General features: G+C 37.0%; 1 protein-coding gene across 4 annotated transcripts in view; it reads left to right on the forward strand.

The window, feature by feature from the left end:
- Positions 1 to 20,387, forward strand: part of LOC150102363 (uncharacterized) — a 445,051-nt gene that overhangs the window by 377,123 nt on the left and 47,541 nt on the right. For all 4 annotated transcript variants that reach the window (XM_090398788.1, XM_090398787.1, XM_090398791.1 and 1 more), the window contains one exon: positions 4,901 to 5,002. In XM_090398788.1, coding sequence (XP_090254914.1) covers positions 4,901 to 5,002 — 102 coding nt within the window. The remainder of the gene's footprint in view (positions 1 to 4,900; positions 5,003 to 20,387) is intronic.

A 20,387-nucleotide genomic window follows, 5' to 3' on the forward strand; every position in this document is an offset into this window, starting at 1 on the left:
CAAAAATTGCTAGAAATATATAGTAAAATAATGAATGGACTGGTTTTATATATCAGTGCATGTGTCAATATCTTTCCTTTCTGTGGAAATCTTCAAAACACACTCCTACACAAAGTTGGAAGTCACAATGCTTACAATATACATTTGTGTACTTTCTTTCCTGTCCTCCAGATCTTCGTTTTACTTTTTCTGCACACACTTTGCATTTCCTCTTCTTCTCTTACTTCCCGGAGAGACGGGAATCACATATGGAAAATGATTTCTTCCAGTAAGACATCCACTTTCCTGAGGAGCTGCAGATTGGTCAGCATTAATGTCTAGTCCAGCTGATATCACAAGATCTTCAACTACTTCCCTGTGGGTTTTGTTATATAATATATATGAGTCCACTATTGTGAGATCCAGGATATGGATGAACAGTTTCTTCCATCATTTCAATTGATGGCGATCGGAGGAGTAATATACAACAATCAATCATTTCGATCCACTCCAAATTTGCATTTATTGTAGTCAGCAACAGCAGCTGGTTTGGTCTTCTGGTGTTGACCTGACATCGGTCTGGACCATCTCGTCATTATGTTTGGTGGACAGAATGTAGACATCTCGAACATCCTCCATTTCACTGCTAATAGGTGTTCTCATCTTGATACTCGCTCTCCTTTCTTCAGTTTTTGTTGGAAAGCCTGTTTTGACATTTCACTTTTATTTGCCATAACTGTCCCAATAGTTTTGGTACTATTTTGCCATAAATGATCAAAGAGTTGGAACTTGAAAACAATCTATCCATGTAGATAGGGTATCCTCTGTTGTAATATGGAATTGGGAGTCTGTCCACAACATTGAAAGCAGAATTGAAATGTCCCTTATCAGTGTTCCCTGTATAGACCTCAGCCATACTCACATATCCAGATTTCACCTCACACAGCTCAAAAAGTTTCATGCCACATTTCTCAGGTTTCCCTTTTATGAATACTATGAAGTGTGCTCTTCATCTAGAGTTTAGAAAGTTTGGAAATCATTGAGAAGTTTATTGAACACTGGACGCAGTTTGTACAGAGGGTCATGCCCACGATTTCCCTTAGGAATGTATGTCTCATTGTTATTGAGATGATAGGAGATCAGAATAGAAAAGAAGTGATCATGGGATATCTGGAAGGAAGAGGCAAATTTTGAGTCATAAACAGGTTTGGTAGATTAGTTATCTCTAATTCTGGGTTTCCTAACAAGGTCCATGTGCAAAATAATTGCCAGAAAACGTTTCATTTAGGATATGGTAACAAGTTTCTATCTTGAGAAGACTGAATGTTTAGGTAATAGCCCTTTCCTTTTTTCTGCAAAAACTGAAACCAACAGATATGCTGCAAGTTGTTGTGCAGCATATCTGTTGGTTTCAGTTTTCATATCAGATATAACATTGTTATTTATGAATATTTCAAAAACTTGAAAAGGAGATAAATTTTCATTGATGTTGGATGCACGAGATACCCCAGATACTGATGAAAAAGGTATGTCTTGCATAGTGCCCTCATTTTTCCAGTTCAACTGTGCATCATTTGGTTGCCGACTGCCACTTCTCCCCGATACTCGTACACCACAACCTCGCATGCGATCGCGAACCACTGAACAGTCTAGAATTTGGTCAAACCCCCCCCCCCCCCCCCAACTCATTCAAAGTTCTGTAAAGGAGGTTCTATATTCATATTGTAAACTTTACTCTATATGTTTGCCTCTTTATATTATTACTACCTTATTATGTTGTCGGCTGTTGCACCGTTGTAAACTCTTAAATGTTCTCTATTTCTACAACTATTTCTCTTTCTATCTTATGTCTCCTTAGTGACTTTTCTCTTTTATACAAAGTTTATCCACCTTTTGCACTACTTGTCATATGCCTATGAGTACTGGAAAATTTATTTTTTGTTTCGACTGTGCCACCAGTATTCTTTTCTTGGCATAAGACACAGTAATGTGACTAGTAGATCTCTCACTCTCTAGCATAAATTCCTTCAATGAAAATAGCATAAACAGTTTGTAAGTACTTAAATTATGCTTCTAATATCTTATCTGTTTCCCACTCTCAGGTCCGTGTTTATTTAGGAACAGTGCATTATAAGCAAAAGACCAGGTGGCACTCTGTTGACATATAAATAAAACACATTTATTTACATTAATACAAAAGTACATCAATTAAACGATAGGGAGGTTACTCTCTCAACCTATCCGAAAAACTATAGTGTTAAAAACTTCCCTTTTCAACTCTAAGCAAATTTTACAGCATAAATACTCATTTACTTTTCTGCTAATTGTATCAAAACTCTAATCTATTCATTTAACATGCTAAATCAAGTTATTACACAAGAGTGTTCCACTCATTAGCAAACCAAAACTTTCTCATATACACTATTTCCTAGTATCTTATCAGTCCATCTAAATTATCTCCTAGATTACATAAAAGAAATGCAGGACATATAAAAAGGAATAAACTCACATAGGATCCATTATCTGTGTTGCGCACTTATTCAAGGATCGGCACTAAAGTTCCTAGACTTTGCCTTCTGTCTCGGGCCTTAGGCTTCCTTCTGCAGTGTCTTGCTTCATCAGTGTCTAGCAGAATGGTGGCGGGCTTTGGAATGCCAATTTTCAGCACTCGATAGCTTGGGCAAGAGGTTTCAGCATACGGAGCACATGCGATCCAGGTTGCTATGCAAGTTTTCTGGCGCTTGAAGTTCGCTCTGCAGTTACTGGCTTTGGTGACCTCCGTCTGCAACGACATCCGATCTAAACTGCCTCTGGTATATTCATCTGCAATCTTCTCTTCATTTCCTCAACCTCTAGCATGACCGTGCCATATAGTCGTGTCCTCTAATTCCGACTGTCAATATCTGATGTTCTCACCAGCGCCCTTTTATTTCACCTTCTCCGGGATCTTGCACGAAGGGTTGAGACCCCTGAAGAATTTGGCGCGACTCCTTGATCTTCTGTTAAAGCCGACCATTTCTTTCTTCTCCTAGTGCACTTCAAAAATCCGATTTGTCAGACAGCAGAACTCGTCTGATCCATGCCGACCCTTTTAAGAACGACCTTGAAGGTGGGCACACACACACACAGAGCTTGTAAACAAGGGTTTCCAAAGCACTTAGTTAAAACAATAACATACAGTTTCCAGTGACACAGCATTTTCTTTTGTTGTTACTAACTTTACCCATTCCTTGTTTACTACATTTTGGGCAGGTTAAATTTTCCATAGGATTATATAGATCTCTGCATCACTATTATTATTATTATTATTTGTCTTATAAAGTTCTGCATTTATCTACAATCAATTGGATGTTTTCCCCCTTCATTTTCTCTATTATTAATATACAAATTAATAGAAGTGGCACAGTACCATCTGCTCCTAGATTCTACTGCTGCATATGTGTCAGCCATCCTATTTTCTATATCTTCATATTCTGTCTCCATTTGTTAGTGTATATAACAGATTTCCATGTAGCACCTTGTCCAACAATATCATTGTTGGACAAGGTGCCCCTTTAGAGTATCATTCCCATACATGCATTCAGAAATTTGAGGTTTGATCAATTTTCCATTGCATTGAAACCACTCCTGAGATCCTGATCGGGCTATAATTTGGTACCTCTGTTACAAATTTTCTTTTATTCAACAGAAATGTTTGTCCTCTTTCCATTTCCTTGATAATCACAAGAATGGAGACTGAAATTAAATGGTCTGATTAGGGATACTGCTAATTCCCTACACATTATTGTAATACTGTAGGCCAATATCCCCCTCAAATCCCCTGGCCTTAATTATATTGATTCTACAAATTTCCCTACCCCCTCCATGTATAGCACCTGTTCACAACAGATGGACCTCCTAGTAATGGTGCTGGCCCTTTTCATTCCTTGTCTTTCTCTATATTTTTTCTTCCCATATTCTTTGCTCTTCTTCTCCTGACGCTTTTTCATATTGAACTTCTCCTGAGAAGTTAAGCATGAGTAGAAGTTAGCTAATGAAACCCTAAAGTTTTTTCAATACATGGCCAATAAGAGAAAGAATGATGTTGAATGGGGAGAACGGTAATGATAACCACTGAGGAGGATATAGTAGATATTTTTTAATGAGCAATTCATATATTTATTTCATCATAAAAGTAATATGCAGAACTTGAGAGAGCAGTGGGGAGGAGCCACTGATGGTTTATAAGAGGTATGTGAGGAATTGAGAAAACTTGATGTCAGTAAATCTGTAGGACTTGGTATATCACCACGTCTCAAGGGAATAGTTTTTTTTTCCAGTTGATGAAACTCATGCTTTGCTCTGTGCAAGACTCAGTATTTTCTGCTCTTTTACCACTTCTTTCATGTTGTCGCTCATATGTTATTTACCTTCACTGGCTTCTGCTATACTTTCATATACAATCTCACCAACACCAACATTTTCTTCCTGCCTTTCATCAGTGACATTTGCCACCTTGCTAGCATGCATTTTCCTTCACAAATCTTTCCCCATTCATAAGGGATACATCTCATTAACTCTATACCCTCTGAAAAAAAGAAAAACAGTATATCTTTATTACTGATTTTACTATTTATTGCTATTGTATAATCTTGTAGTAATCCCTGTTTTCTCATGAAACCCAATGCTCTTACAATAAGGTTACTATACTTTTGAATGAGTATTTTCCCTTAAAAAATGAAATGAGGTGAATAAGTTTGATTGTTAACAAAATCATGTATGTATGTGCATGCATGCATTGCCGTGATCAAGAAGTTTACTGTATTTATAAATTCTGAATTGATTTTTAGAGAATAACGTATTTAAGAGGTTATTACTCAGAAAAAAGTTTAATTATTATTCCAGAAAAGTGCTTTTCATGTCATATGCTTTCTTTGTATAGGCAAACAAAAGTGCACTTGATTTAAGAGATCAGTTGGAACATAAGCTAAAAGAAATGGAAGATCTGCAGAAAGATCGAACAACCTGTGATGATATTCGAAAGGTAAAGACCATTATATGCACTATTTCTCAGCATATATTAATCAATTGCATTTTACTGTTAAAATACAGCTCCTATCTACTAATTATTTCTGACCTCTAAAGAAGTTGGTCAGTAGAACTGCACAAATTGTATAGTATTTTTACTTTCTTTGTTCTGAATGGTGTGTGTGTGTGGGGGGTAATTCTCCAGTTGGGACCAGAATATTGGTACAGTCTATGCCTGACATAGGTAGACAATTATATATCATGAAAGTATGGCAGTCACTTGCTGCCCTCTTTTGTTTCTAATCCTAACTAGTATTATTTGATTGTGTGTGCCATGATTTTTCTGAGGTGTTGGCCAGAAAAAAAAGTTTTCCTGGGAAGAATAAACCTTCCGCTACTCTAAAGTAGCAAAAGGTTTATTCTTTCTACTGCCATTTTAACTATGAGTAATGTTTATTACTTAGAAAACACCAAATCTTTATAAATTATACTTCACAAATTATGTTCTCTTCTTCTTCCTAGTGTTATGTCCTGCTCGGTATAGGATCCACTGTTTTGTATTAGGCTCTCCATTTCATTTGGTTTGCAGCATCAGTAGGGCAGACACCCGATGGCCCGCATGGCTTCTGTCCATCCATCACTTTTTTGGGCATCTTTTAGGTCGTCAGCCAAAAACTGTATGTAATGTCACTACTAAGAATATGATTTAATAGAATATCGAGCAGTACATTGTATGCATGATTGGTAACTAAACATTTTTGGAGTGCATTCACTGTCCTATCAAATTTTGAGGGACATAGTCAAATTATAAGCAAAACACATGCCTTGTCAGAAATTAACTGCTTCAATGCATCTTGAAAGATTTGATAATTTCCATTAAAGGCCCATAAAGCATTAGTAATTTTCATTCCACAGATTTTCTGTTGCATTCAGATTTCCATGCTGTGCTACTGCTGCCATAATGTACCAATATTCTGTGTAAACCATACGTTTCCAATTATTGCATTGTGATGTGAGCAGTTAGGGGTGTTGCGTCGTATATCTCTGATATTGATGTATCGAGGCAATATATTTAACTTTATCCTTTCCTACTTCAGCCGCTATATCAAATTCTATCGCATGTACCTCTTTGTTAAGTTGGTTGCGCCATTGTTATGTGATCTTCATTAATATTAATCTTAACGTTAAGTCTCGCTTCTCTTATACCTTTTCTTACATAATTTAACCTTTTAAGGGCCACCAGAAATTACCTGTTCCCTGAATTCCATGAGTTATCATGGTCACTCAGGCAAAATTTATTTTTTATCTACGCCAGCCTGAGCCTTAAGGTTAGAGATAAACTCAGCCTTTAGGGTAATCATAGAATATCAGGTGCCACCAACAATGTTAATTGAATTCTTAGAAGCCTTGGGTTCTCTGGCTTATTTTATTTGCAGTCATGCCCTACTATTTTCAATTGGGGTATTCCCGCACCCACACACGATCACAGGTTCGATGTTTTACGAAGGGTCAGGGTCAGTCATCATGATCAGAAACACATGTAAGGAATCAGAATATTTATTAAACTCATTATATGATGCCATACAAGTTAAAGTAGTTATCAAATCTAATTTAAGCTTCTACCATTCTTTCACTCTCTCACTCTTAAAACCATTATGCATTGACTTCAAAATGTTAGCAAATTCAATAACTCAACATATAATACATTCTTAATTACAGCTCAATTGGACATTTTGGCATTTTAGCACATAAATAATCTCGGATTAATTACGGCAGAATCGCTGTCTAACTGAAAGTTCTTAAAGTTCATTTTGAAAGCATAGTCATTTATATAAATCTTAGTTCTTCACTCTTTCTTCCATTACAGATTTTAAGATGTATTCTCTTAACACTGTTAGTCAATTCTTTAAAGGGGCTAGAACAAGTGAGAGTACTTATCTATTCTTTATCGGTTTTCTTCCGTCCATCCTTCTTTGTTACTACTCTGGTTGTCTCAATCTTATCGTCACGTGGGTTACACGTGCTCGCCTGAGCTGGGTGCTATCTCTCTGCTAAGGTTTTACGTCAATGACCTTATCATTGATGGCCTATGGTTGATCTTGCCGAAATCTGCTGTGGTGTCATGCCGGAACTTTTCGTAAGTTAGCCCTCAAAATGAGAGCTGAACTGCGATGAACTCTTGGAGCACACGAAGAGAAATGCAGGAACAAGAAAAAAACGGGGGGGGATTTACTTCCGTGTCGCGGGTTTTATACGCTCCCCTAGAGCGCCACCTTTCCGAGTTTGAATTTCTCTTATCGTCTCACCCATTGGTCTCAGGCTGGGTGACTTCACCGATCAACATACGGGACTTCTTGTTTCTGGGAACGTATGCATCATAATGTCTTCTCAGATGTGTGATGCCCACGGGTGCTTATGCAGCTCTTATAGTATTAGGGCGATCTTTGCCCTATGTTGCTGAATAATACACATTCTTTCATTTATAATATTTCACTAATGATTTCTCTCATATCTGCCCCTTTTTGCTGACTTACATTCATGCTAGACATATAGATACATTAATTTAAATTCACATAATTCACAGTTTATCATACAAGATGTTGTTACAAATAAAAAAAAAACATAGTTACACTGCACTAAAGGATAAGTATGCATATACATTTTTTTTTTTGTTGATTGTTAGATTCTGGAATGGTGACATTATGTAAAATTGAAGTCGCCTATTTCAGATCTAACAGGGGATTAAGCAGTAGTAATTACAATGTTTAAAGGCTGCCACCATAAAATTGTTTACAATAGGTTAGGATATGCAAAATTGTCCAGAACAAAATAGCTGGTAGTCTTCATTCCATGGGCTTTGACCAGTGAACTTAATTCTTATCAGCAGAAAGAATTCCTACATCATTATACTTCACTGGTTGAACTACATTTTGTGATACTCTCCAAGATAAATTATTGGGAAAGAAAATCAGTAATATAAGTGTCTGGAAGAAATATTGAGACCTGCTTTGTTTGTTTTGCATTTCATATATACCGTATTTACCGCGTATAAGACAGACTTTTTTTCTTTGCAAATAGGTCTGAAAAACGGGGTGCGTCTTATACGCCGATACTCAGTTTTTTATTATTTTCATTTTCTGGAAATTTTCTCTGTTCCGAGTTACGTGATTTCTTTATTGCTTCCTTGCGGTGTGTGTGTGAGAGAGAGAGCATTCCAGTTACGTAGAGCAGTGTTTCTCAAACTTCAGACATCTGCATCCATATGATTAGTGCGGTATTAACAAAAGATCATGCTACTAAATGACAAAGACAAGCCGACATTTGAGTTGAAATGCTAATTCTCTTTAACTGAATTCCTTATATAATATCTGAAACACATTCACTATATATTTTTTGACATGTTTCACTCAAACAAAACCATATGTTGCACCTGCAACATATGGTTTTGCTTGAGTCATACAGCATTTTCTGTGGGAGGGGACATGCAATTCATTAGTTAGTGCTGTTTTTATCCCAGTCGTCTCTAATTGCACTGTTTGTTGAGAAATATTGCACAGCCTGCAGATGTCTCTGTACCTTATTCAGTGATACAATAGGAACGTTTTATGATCTCGAACTTCATGGATACATTGAATTTATTCTATCCGTTAATGATATATAGCCGAAAATTGCCGCAGACCCCCCGAACGTACACCCAGGAGTACGCGTACCACACTTTGAGAAACACTGACGTAGAGTTCAGTGGATGCGCATGTGCTGTCATCGACAATTACAGCTGTGTCCTGTTCGTTTAAACTTTCCAATTGTTGTTGCAGTTGTGAACAGTGATATATTTCTGCCATTAAATTTTTTCTAAATTTCTTGGCAAATTATGGCTGAAAAACGTTGGTATTGTTACAGTATTGCATACAAGTTACGTGTGATTACATATGCTAAAGAACATGGGAACAGGACTGCAGAGAGGCATTTCGGGACACCCCCCCCCCCCCCCCAACCGAGAAAATGATAAGAAATTGGCAGAATCAGGAAGAGCATTTAAAGAAAGCAACTCACAGTAAACATACCTACGAAGTGGAACTGCAAAATGGGCAGAACTGAATACTGGGGGGCTTTGAATTATGAGAGACACTCATAATTCAAATCCACGAATTGCCTCAGTCCGGAAGATGCTTCAGGCGCAAATTTTGTTTGCTTACACTTGGATAAAGGATTAAACTAAATTTGTTTATTTCTAACCAAGTGGGGAAAAAAAGTTCCAACATCTTTCTCTAAATCCAGCATAATTTAATAATAAGGTGGCACACCTTTTGGCAATTCTTTTAGGTAAGTTTCTCCATTGCTTCTGCCTTGGTATCATCACTTCTGGGTCTGGCTCCCACTGACGAGACCTCAATAAAGGTCGAAGCTGGTCTGGGTAGTGGCCCTTCCCTTGATGCATGGCATTGTACATATCTGCTGGGGGGCGCTGGGTGCTTTGCATTATGGGAGATACTGAGACAAGGAGTGATGAGAGCTTGGTGCACCTTCACCACGAGTTGCCTCAGTCCTGAAGATACTTCAGGCTCAAACTTTGCTTACACTTGGATAAAGGATTAAATTAAATTTATTATAGTCTAACCAAGTGGAAAAAACTTCCAACATCTTCTAAGGCACCTTTTTACTGTATCAATCCACTTGCTTGGTCTTTTTCTTTCCAACCTGGCAGAGAACACATGTTTTGCTAATCTTTCCTCTACCCATTCTCTGAGTTCAGCTCTGCTAACACATTTCTGGATGATAACAATGTCAAGTTCTTTCCTAATATCCACATTTTTAATATGATATTGCCATTGATGTCATCTGTTCACACCTTTCTCTAATCTTTCTCAGGACTCTCATATCTGCAGTCTTTGGTCAAGTGTTTTATTTCTAACCCCAGTTCTCAGATCCATAAGTTAAAATTTGTTTGAACACTGTCTTGTATACAACTAATTTCTCTCTTATTCCATATAAATTTATTCATTTGACTTCCTACCATACCAGCTTTGTTGATTCTGTTGCCTGTTTCCATATTTAATTTACCAGCTACACTAAAAATTGTGCCTAAGTAGCTGAAGTGTTTTACTTTTTTTTGTAGGTTCTCCATTCACAATGCAGTTGATATGCTAACAATGTCAAGTTCTTTTCTAATATCATCATTTTTAATATGATATGCCATTGATGCACCATCTGTTCATGGGAAGAATGTTTCTTTCTATTTTCATTGTTTTTTGTCTTATTGCTGATTTTCATACAAATTTTATTACAACAGTTATTCAATTTAGTCAGGGAATCTTGCAGAGTTGTACTGGATTTATTTAAAAGTATAACATCATTTCCGTAAAGCAAAGAGCTGATATTAACATCTCCAATTTTGATATCCCATAATGAAGAATACCACTTTCCTTCATAATGTGATCTATATAGATAATGAATAACAGAGGGGATAATGTACATCCTTGTCTGACACCAGGTTTAACATGAAGTCATTTTCCTGTACTTCCTTCAATTCTAAGTATTGCTTGATATAATGCCACATTGAAACAATGCAAATGTAGCATTTTGAATAGCTTTTCTCTTGGCTCCTTGTCATATTACCTTTTGCAGGTCTACAAAACTTAAATACAGATCTTTGTTATATTCCCGTGATTTCTCAACTATTTGTCATAAAGTGAAAATCTGATCACAACAGTCTCTATTTTGCCTGAATTCAGCTTGTTCTTCATCAAGCTTCCCTTCCACAATCCTTTTCTAGCATTTCTCAAGTATACTTGCATAAGTTTTATGGAACACTCATTAGGGAAATACCTCTAATTCTCACATTCAGTTTTATTTCCCTTTTTATATATGGGTACTATGAGAGCTGTACTCCAATCATCTGGAATTCATCCTTCTGGCCAGGCCTTCTGAATATGTGGTGCAGCCACTGCAAGACTTTTATACCTCTATGCATGAGCATTTCTGGTCAAATATCATCTGCTTCTACTGCCTTTCCACATTTCAGGCTTTTGATTGCGTTTTCTTCAAGTATGGATATTTATTCCTGACTGCATGCCTGTTGAGTGTTTTTTACCGCTGTGCTGTCACTGCTCGTTTCATTTAGCAATTTTTCCAAGTATTTACTCCATACATGTTGTCGGTGGTAGTTGTCGTTGGTGTAGTTGGAGAGAGAGAGTTGTAGAATAGGTGTCCTCCCTCGATGAGTCTTTGGACTCCCTGGTGGTGTCAGGTAATAATAATAATAATAATACATCAAGGATATCTTTTCTACGGATTTCATGTCATCTTTATCATCTCTAATTCCTTTTACAGCACTCTTTCCTACATTTCTGAGCTTTTTGAACAGCCTCCAGAATATTTTGCCACCTTCCTGATATTTATTTTCTATGTCCTTACCAAAGTCTTCCCATGACTTGTGTTTAGCTAGTTTTACACAGTGTTTAGCTTTCTTACATTTATGTCTGTATTCTCTAAGAGCACATGCTGACTTATTTGCCAGGAACTTTTAATATGCTTTCTTTTCCTTCACTGCCTCTTTAACTTCCTGTGTCCACCATGGAGTTCTGAATTTTCTGTTCTTGCAGACAACCTTTTATTTACTTTAAAACTTTCTTGCATGTTCTTCTTTTCAATATGAAATTCAATTTTATCCTGCTTAAGACTGAATGGTGATTACTTCCAATTTCAAATCCTCTGAACACTCTAGTGTCCTGTGCCAGTGAGAAAACATCACTATCAACAATAACATGGTATATGAGACTTTTCTTATTCCTTGCTTCTTTCATTTCTCTCTTCCTGTAATATTTATGTTACCACACTTCTGTTGAACAGCCAAGTGAAGAACACTACCAGCTCTTTTGGACATCACCAATATATATGGTGATATCCCATTCTGTCCTACAGAGTCTTATTAACTTAGCGCTTAATATTCTGAACTTGGCAGTCTTCTGTTTTCCTTCTAATCAGTTAATCAACACTGCTTTTGACATGTACTAGCAAAACATTTATTGAACATTTCCACTTCAGCAGATGTGATCCATTTTCATCTCCAGTAACTAAAGTCAGTTTTCCCTACATTCATCCTGTCTTCTACCAAGGAACTGTAGAATTCTTTACGGTTTTGCTTTACTGTTTCAGCCGTTACCCTTTAATATATCAGTTTATCTTTCCTCACTACGCTCATCATCTTCCTGGCTTGCATCTTACACTCCTCATAATTCCATGATTTATCCATTTCACCTCTACATTATTTATTCTCCTAACCTTAGGAATACAATCTAATGTTGCCATAAGTAACTGATTCTGGACTAAGTCCTAAGCATTGCTGAGTACAGCTCACATTTCACAAAATGTCTAAAATCAGAATTTAATTCTTGCAGAGACAAAGCAGCCACCTTTTTGCTTTTGATGCTCATCAGTATACCTTGCTTTAAATTTAAAGTTTTTATAAGAATGCTGAAACAAACAAGCCTACATTCTACAAACATTACAATCAAGTCTACATCAGCTCTCACATATAAACATACATAAAAAGTCATAATTGATTAGCCAAAAAAAAAAAAACATCTGAACCCACAGCATTCTTGCACAAGTCTTCCACCAAAGCACCATCAATTATGGAATGAAATTACTAGTATGCTTTGTGATCATCATATGTTCACCAATGAACTGTGTGTGGTTTGTTGATGAAAATAGAGAATGCATGCATATGTGATTACTACATTTTCATCAACAAACCACACTGATGGGAACAAAGGAGGAAGCAGAGTATTGTTATTACTCTTAGTTTGGAAATTTCAGATTGTTTTTATTAAACATAATGAAATTCCTGATAGTGATATACTCTCGTGGTACCTACACAGCTCATGAGTATAGAAGATACTGATAATTCTACATAATTAATTTAGTATTATTACTACCTTCTGATCAACAATTTTCTCTGGGATTCATTCAAATTTCTATAAAACTGCTGGGTCTTTAATGTGATTGTGTTTAACATTTCATTCATGTTAGATATTATTAAATGCATCAATCCATCTAGACCTTAGTCAGCTTCTGATCTTCTTGCATTCTGCAGCAGACATTGTTCTTCTAATCTGTTTATGTCACTTCTGATTAGCTAGCATGCTCCAGTTCTTCTAATATCTTCATTTTTCATGATTCTGCCACTCACGCCATCAGTTCACTCGCTTATTTCTCAAAATTCATGTCTGTAGTTTCTAACCATTGAGTTGTTTTATTTCTAATCTCACTCTCAGATCCGTAAGCTTAAAATTGCTTTGAACTTGAACATGATCTTGTATAGTTTATTATTATTTTAAATTTAATGTATCACTCCTAAAAACTGTACCTAAATAATTTCACTTTTTTTTGTAAATTCTCTGATAAGCATGTAGCTTGATGTTTTTTGTATTCATATTTTCATAGCCTGTCTTTAATGCTGATTTTTTTTTTTTTTTTTTGGCATATTTGTTACAGCAGTTATTCAGTTTTGGCAGTCCTGATTTATTTAGAAGAATAATTTCTTAATTGAATATTTCTGATTTTGATATCAAGTTTAATGCTTCTGTCCATGGTGAGATTCATGTAGATATGGCATGCATACTCGTAATACTCAGGATTTTATAGCCGCATTGCTTTTAAGGAAATTAGTGTGGACTAATATTAACTACAATAAATTTAAATAACATTTCCATCATTTTAGCAAAGTCAACTTGCTATCATCAAGGAACACAGTACAATATGATATGTGCATGCAGCCACTGAGTAATGAGGCTGAAGCATGACAACCAAAAGCTCACCCTAAAAGTTCTAAATGGTGCTCCCTCCCCTCCCCAAAGGGATAAAGTAACTTGGGCTGAAGCACAGAGGATGGAGTAAATACTTCCGGACAGCATCATGCAGCCAAATTTGTTGAAATTTGAGTAGCTTTTTAAGGCTGAGGCATATTCTCTTGCATTGTGCTGCAGTGGAAGAGAGTTCAGTAATTCTAATGTTTGCTGTCCAGCCTGTTTGATTATAGTAGGTTAGTTTGCAACTGCAAGAGACCTGGTAAATAAACACCCAGCAGGCCTAGGGACTATGGCTGGTCTTTTGTGTAGCAGATAATGGTTGCCAAATTTTTTATATGGTCTATAAGTGGTTTTAAGGTTGTGTGTGTGTGTTCGTAAATGAATTGCCATTGATCTGGAGAAAGCATACGATAGAGTGCCAAGGCAAGAAGTCTGGAGGTGTCTGAGGGAGAAGAAGGTGCCGGAGAAATATGTCAGGTTGGTGCAGGAAATGTACAGAAATGTGAAGACAAGTGTTCGGACCTGTTTGGGACAGACAGAAAGTTTTCAAGTAACAGTTGGCTTGCATCAAGGGTCAGCATTAAGTCCGTTTCTGTTTAATATTGTGATGGAGGTGGTAACAGAGGAGGTGAGAGAAGATGCACCTTGGACAATGTTGTATGCAGATGACATCTTGCTGTGTGTAGATTCAAGAGAAGAAGCGGAAACTAAACTGGAAAGATGGAGAAAAGTACTGGAAGAGAGAGGTATGAGACTGAACAGAAGTAAGACAGAGTATATGTGTTGCGCAGTGGGCGGTGGCCAGGAGACAGACCTGGAGCTGGAAGGAAATGTCATCAGGAAGGTGAGAGACTTTAGATACTTAGGTTCGACAGTGGAAGAAGATGGAGGAGGTGAGAAGGAAGTGGGATGCAGGATACAAGCAGGTTGGAGGAACTGGAGGGAGATGGCTGGAGTGTTATGTGATAAGAGGGTGCCGATCAATCTGAAAGGCAAAATTTATAGGACAGTAGTGAGGCCAGCTATGACATATGCTATAGAAACTGTGGCCCTGAGGAAAAATAACATTAGCAGGATGGAAGTAGCAGAGATGAGAATGCTTAGGTGGATGTGCGGTGTGACCAGAAAGGATCATCTGAGAAATGACTATGTCAGGGGAACAGTGAAAGTTACGAACTTAGGAGCGAAAATACAGGAGGCAAGGTTGAGATGGTTTGGTCATGTGATGAGGAGGGAGGACGAATATGTGGGAAGAAGGGTCATGCAGATGGATGTGCAAGGAAGGCGGAAGCGTGGGCGGCCGAAGAAGAGATGGAGGGAGCTGGTAGAGGAGGACTTGAAGATGAAGAACTTGGATGTGGTGACAGCCCAAGACAGGAAGGTGTGGAGGAGACTCATTACAAACAGTGACCCCACTTAAGTGGGAGAAGTTGCAGAAGAAGAAGATAATGGTTGCCAAATTTTTTATATGGTCTATAAGTGGTTTTAAGGTTGTGTGTGTTCGTAAATGTTCCATTTATACATATATCTGTAGAATTTTAAATACCTTTTCTCTTGACATCTTGTTTTGCATCCTTTTCAGATCTACAAATCTTAAATACAAATCGAAGGGAACATTGTGCCCTTCGATCGGAAAAGACCTGGGTTCGATCTTCGTCGTGATGAGGGGATTCCTTATATGGACTTTTTCAATTGAAGGTGAGTTAGTCGATCTCATGCGATGGTAGCAGGGTTTTTTCTCCTGGAAACTCACGTTTTTCATCCCGCATACAGACAAAAAATACTGTTGTTGGTGATGATGGGCGATAGATGGCATTGATGGTGATGGATGAGATGTATTAGCGAAGTAGAGTAAGGTGCCCTCCCATTAGTCCTTGGACTCCCTGGAGGTGTCACATAATAATAATGATAATAAAAATTTCCATTATTTCCTGACTTTTGTCTTAAAATAAAAATCTGATCCTGAGCTTGAACCTAGCATGGACCCAGATTCTCCCAGTTTTTCCTTCCACACTTCTTAACCTCTTCTCAGCATGCTTATAAATTTTCTCAGACATTCAGTAGGGAAATTCCTCTGAAATTCACACTCTTTTATTTCTCTTATCATAACTTACCAATTTATATGGGCAGGTGAGAGTACTGCTTCAATCATGTGGAATGTAATTTTCTGACCAGACCTGAATTAGGTAGCATAATCATTTTATAACCTTTGTACCCTCCATATGTGAGAATTTTTTTTCAAGTACATCTACAACAGCTATCTTTTCACATTTCAAGTTTCTGATTATGTCTTATACTTCAAGTATTTATGTATTCTTGTTTGCATTTTTCTTGAATATTTTCAAAAAGTGTTCTGTTACTGCTGGTTTCATCTTATAATTTTTCAAATTTGCCATCCTGCTTGATTGATTGGTTGACATATCTGCTCTCCAATCAACAGTCAGTGAATTCAAATCCTACATGAGTATGGATGTTTGTGATTGCCTTTAGGTGGTAGCTTAATTTCATTGCTCCATGTGAGACTACTGCTCTGCTTATTGGTGACCTGAGGTGGTTTGAAAAAGTTCCATGTTTGTTCTCTACAGCAGGGTAAGGATTAAGATAAAAAACTAAAATATTAAAAAATTACAACATTAATAAAAAAATAGGGTGTGTTTTAGGGTATCCTAAAACACACCCCAACTCAATATCACTAGAATTGAAGATCAGTACTATGAAAAATAAGAAGCCTGAATGGCAAAGAAATGGAGCTAGCTTAGGAATTACATAAGTACCAGATCGACATAATAGGGGTGACTGAAACAAAAAAGACCAAAACTGGTGAGCTCTTTCTGAGCAATAAATACAAAATGTTATATTCAGGCAATGACAATCAAGGAAAAGAAGGGGTAGCCATATTCAACACTAAATACAAGGCTAATCTTCTTGAATGGTAGACAGTTTCAAGTAGAGTGATGTGGGAAAATATCAGAATGGGGAACTGGACAATGAGACTTATTTGTGCCTATGGTCCGGTCCCACAGAAGGTTCTCCTAAGGTAGAAGTGGAGGAATTTTTTGCTTTAGTAAAAGCAACTGACACAATGAAAAATGAAAAGTTGGTCTTTGTGGGGGATCTAAATAGCAGAGTAGGAAATGATTGTCAGACATACAAAAATATTTTGGGAAAATTTGGAGAAAAGAGCAAAGCTAATAATAATGGCAAATACTTGTTGGATTTCTGCTTTGCAGAAATGTGTAGAAATTCACATGGAGAGAAGAGGCAAGGAATAAGAAATGTCTCATTACTATATTATTATTAATAGTGATGTTTTCTCTCTGGTGCAGAACACTAGAGTGTACAGAGGATTTGAAATTGGAAGTGATCACCATTTAGTCTTGAGCAGGATAAAATTGAATTTCATGTTGAAAAGAAGAAAATGTAAGAAAGTTTTAAAATGAATAAAAGTTGAGCAGCTCTCAGATGTGAACTGTAGACTAAAATGTGCAAACATTATTCAAGAAAAAATGAAAGAGTTTGAGAACAGTAACCAAACAATGGAGATGCAGTGGCGAGCTCTGAAGAAAACATTGATTGATTCTGCCAGAGAGGCATGTGGTGAGGTTGTCTGCAAGGATAAAGAAATCAGAACTCCCCGGTGGATACAGGAAGTTAAAGAGGCAGTGAAGGAAAAGAAGAAAGCATATCAAAAGTTCCTGGCAAATAAGTCAGCTTGTGCTCTTAGAGAATATAGAGACAAATGTAAGAAAGCTAAACACTGTGTAAAACTGGCTAAACAAAAGTCATGGGAAGACCTTGGTAAGAACATAGAAAATAAATATCAAGAAGGTGAAAAGATATTCAGTAGGTTGTTGAAGAAGTTCAGAAATGGAGGAAAGAGGGCTATAAAAGGAATTAGAGATAATGAAGATGATATGAAAACTGGAGAAAAAGATATCCTTGAAGCATGGAGTAATTACTTCGAAAAATTGCTAAATGAAACTAGCAGTGATTAAAAAAAACAGAGACCAAGCATGCAATCAGGACTACATATCCATGCTTGAAGTAGAAAAAGCCATCAAAAGTCTGAAATGGGAAAGGCAGTTGGAGTAGATGATATTAGACCAGAAATGCTCAAGTATGGAAGTATAAAAGTTTTACAGTGGCTACACTGCATAGTTCAGAGGGCCTGCACAGAAGGACGAATTCCAGATGATAGGAGTAGAGCTCTCATAGTACCCATATATAAAAAGAGAAATAAAACTGATTGTGAGAATTACAGGGGAATTTCTCTACTGAGTGTTCCTGGTAAGATTTATGCCAGTATACTTAAGAAACGGTTGAGAAGGATTGTGGAAGAGAAGCTTGGTGAGGAACAATCTCGATTCAGGCTTGTTCCTCACCAAGGTACAAGTAATATTTAAAATGTTAATTAAAGGTGAAAGATGTCATTTATTTATAAGAGATTATAATGGAAGAAGTATTCTGTATAAGATATATGTTAAAGCATAGTAATGGAGGTTCAAAGTCCACTAACAACAACTTCGGATAATTTGTGTAGCCAGCAGCAAGTTGTTTACGTGCGGAATGGCACGTGCTCGATCTTTTTTTCCAGGAAGATGAAAATAGGAGACATGCGAAAAAGAAGGTGCCAGGCAGAAAGTTTTGGTAGTGAAGAGGGCTGTAGAGTTACAAGGTATAAAAGGAGTTTGCACCCTTCCCTCGCTCACTGTTGCTCCATCCTAGATTGCTGGTCCACTCCCGTGGACCAGCAATCTAGGATGGATTCGAGAAGTTATTCCGATGTTGGACGGTGAGCTTATCCCCTTGATGATCAAAGTTCCGGATGGCGCTAAGCGCAAGATATCGCCATGTGCTGCTCACGTTCATTCACTGGAGATTTCGTCTAAATGAATTGCAGACGTATCCCACGTTCCTGCGGTAGAACGTCAGGAATCATCGAAAGCAGAACCAGAATGTCATGGACATAATGCCAGGAGCAGAGCAGATGTTTGAATGGGCGACTAGCTAATTCCCACCACGTAGAAGCAAGCGTATGGGAGTCACATGTCGTGTTAGGACAAAGAAGGTAGAACCAGACCAATCTGAAGATCCTGTCACGGACATGGTAATGTAGAAATTTTGATAATTGTTCCCCGTTAGATAAGAAAAGGAAGTTCATAAAGTAATAATCAAGTGTGGACTGAATTAGAACTTTAAGTATTTGTTTAGTAGCAGATAGTTTCCTTTTGACAGATTGTCCGGAAATGATTATAGAAGTTTCTGTCATATTTAGTGAGTGTACCTTGTAAGCAGAATGGTAATTGGATCTATTTGGTGTATATAACGTGTGTTTTAGTGATTTAACTTAAAGGAATGTGTTTATTTTCATGTGCACCAGAATGTCAGTTAGTTTTACATAGTTTGATTGAATATAACATTGACTTAGTTGAATGTGAGATATGATTAGCTTTATATGATTTAAGATTCCCAATAAATATGTTTCTGGTATATCTGTGTGTTGCTTATAATATGAACCAAAACTACCACTCATAAAATCTGAACCATAGCGAGAGAAAGGGGAAAGAAAGTATAATATGTTGTAATAAAGGTCACAACTGCAAACAAGGATTATATAACTTAGTAGAGTGTTTAGTTTAATGAGTGAGGTAAATTGTTCATAAATGTGCTTTTAAGGTCTGGAAAAGTTCCCCTGAATAAGAGTCTTCTATTATAGGAGTATTGGGTGGTGCAGCGGAAAAAAATAAATTTTGCCAAGATTTGAAAAGGGACTGTCCCAGACAGCTAGATTAAAGGATTCTTTCTTTGTTAAGGATTAATCTTTACTAATTGGAATAAGCACGTGTACAATTTAGAGATTGGCCAGAGTAGTTTAGTTTGCCTTCCATATAGAGTAAGAACATAGGAAGTGATAAAGATATTTAAGTCAGTAAGATTTTGGAAGAGTCTAATAGTAATTGTAGAGAGGCAAGATTATAATTAAACTAAACCAAATATAAGGAAAATAACGACATAACAATGGCGCAGCAGCCATCAGGATGTGATTTGATTGTTTAAAACGTTAATTGATCAGTCACGGTAAGTTGGTTTTGGATTCAAATCAGGCAATCAAGGTGCATTAGAATTTAATAGAAAAATTGACTAATTTAGAGAAAAATTTTGTGAACTTAGGTACAAGCATGTTCCCACCAACAAGCTCTGAGATGAATGACTCAGAATTCTTCAGAACCATTAACCCGCAACACGTATTCCCACAATTCTCAGGCGAGGAGACGGATGACGTTATTGCATTCTTTTGCTACATCGAGGAACTGAGAAAAGTTGGCAGGTGGACAGATTTTCAATTTCTTATACTACTACGCATTAAGCTAGTAGGGAAGGCGAAAATCTTCCTGTATTCATCACCAATCCTGAAAGAAACTCTGGAGTATTCCAAATTTAAAGAAGTTCTAATTTCCCAGTTTTCAAAGATAAGGAGTTTAGGGCCGAACTTGTGGAAACTCCAGAGGATGATACAGAAAGATAAAGAAAATATATCAGGCTTTTACAATGGGTTGTTGACCCTTGCGAACACCCTAAATGTCTCGTGAG

This window comes from Typopeltis vanoorti, chromosome 10 (genome assembly GCF_054136105.1).
Source record: "Typopeltis vanoorti isolate ZY-2024b chromosome 10, IOZ_Tvanoo_1.0, whole genome shotgun sequence".
NCBI classification, from domain to species: domain Eukaryota; kingdom Metazoa; phylum Arthropoda; class Arachnida; order Uropygi; family Thelyphonidae; genus Typopeltis; species Typopeltis vanoorti.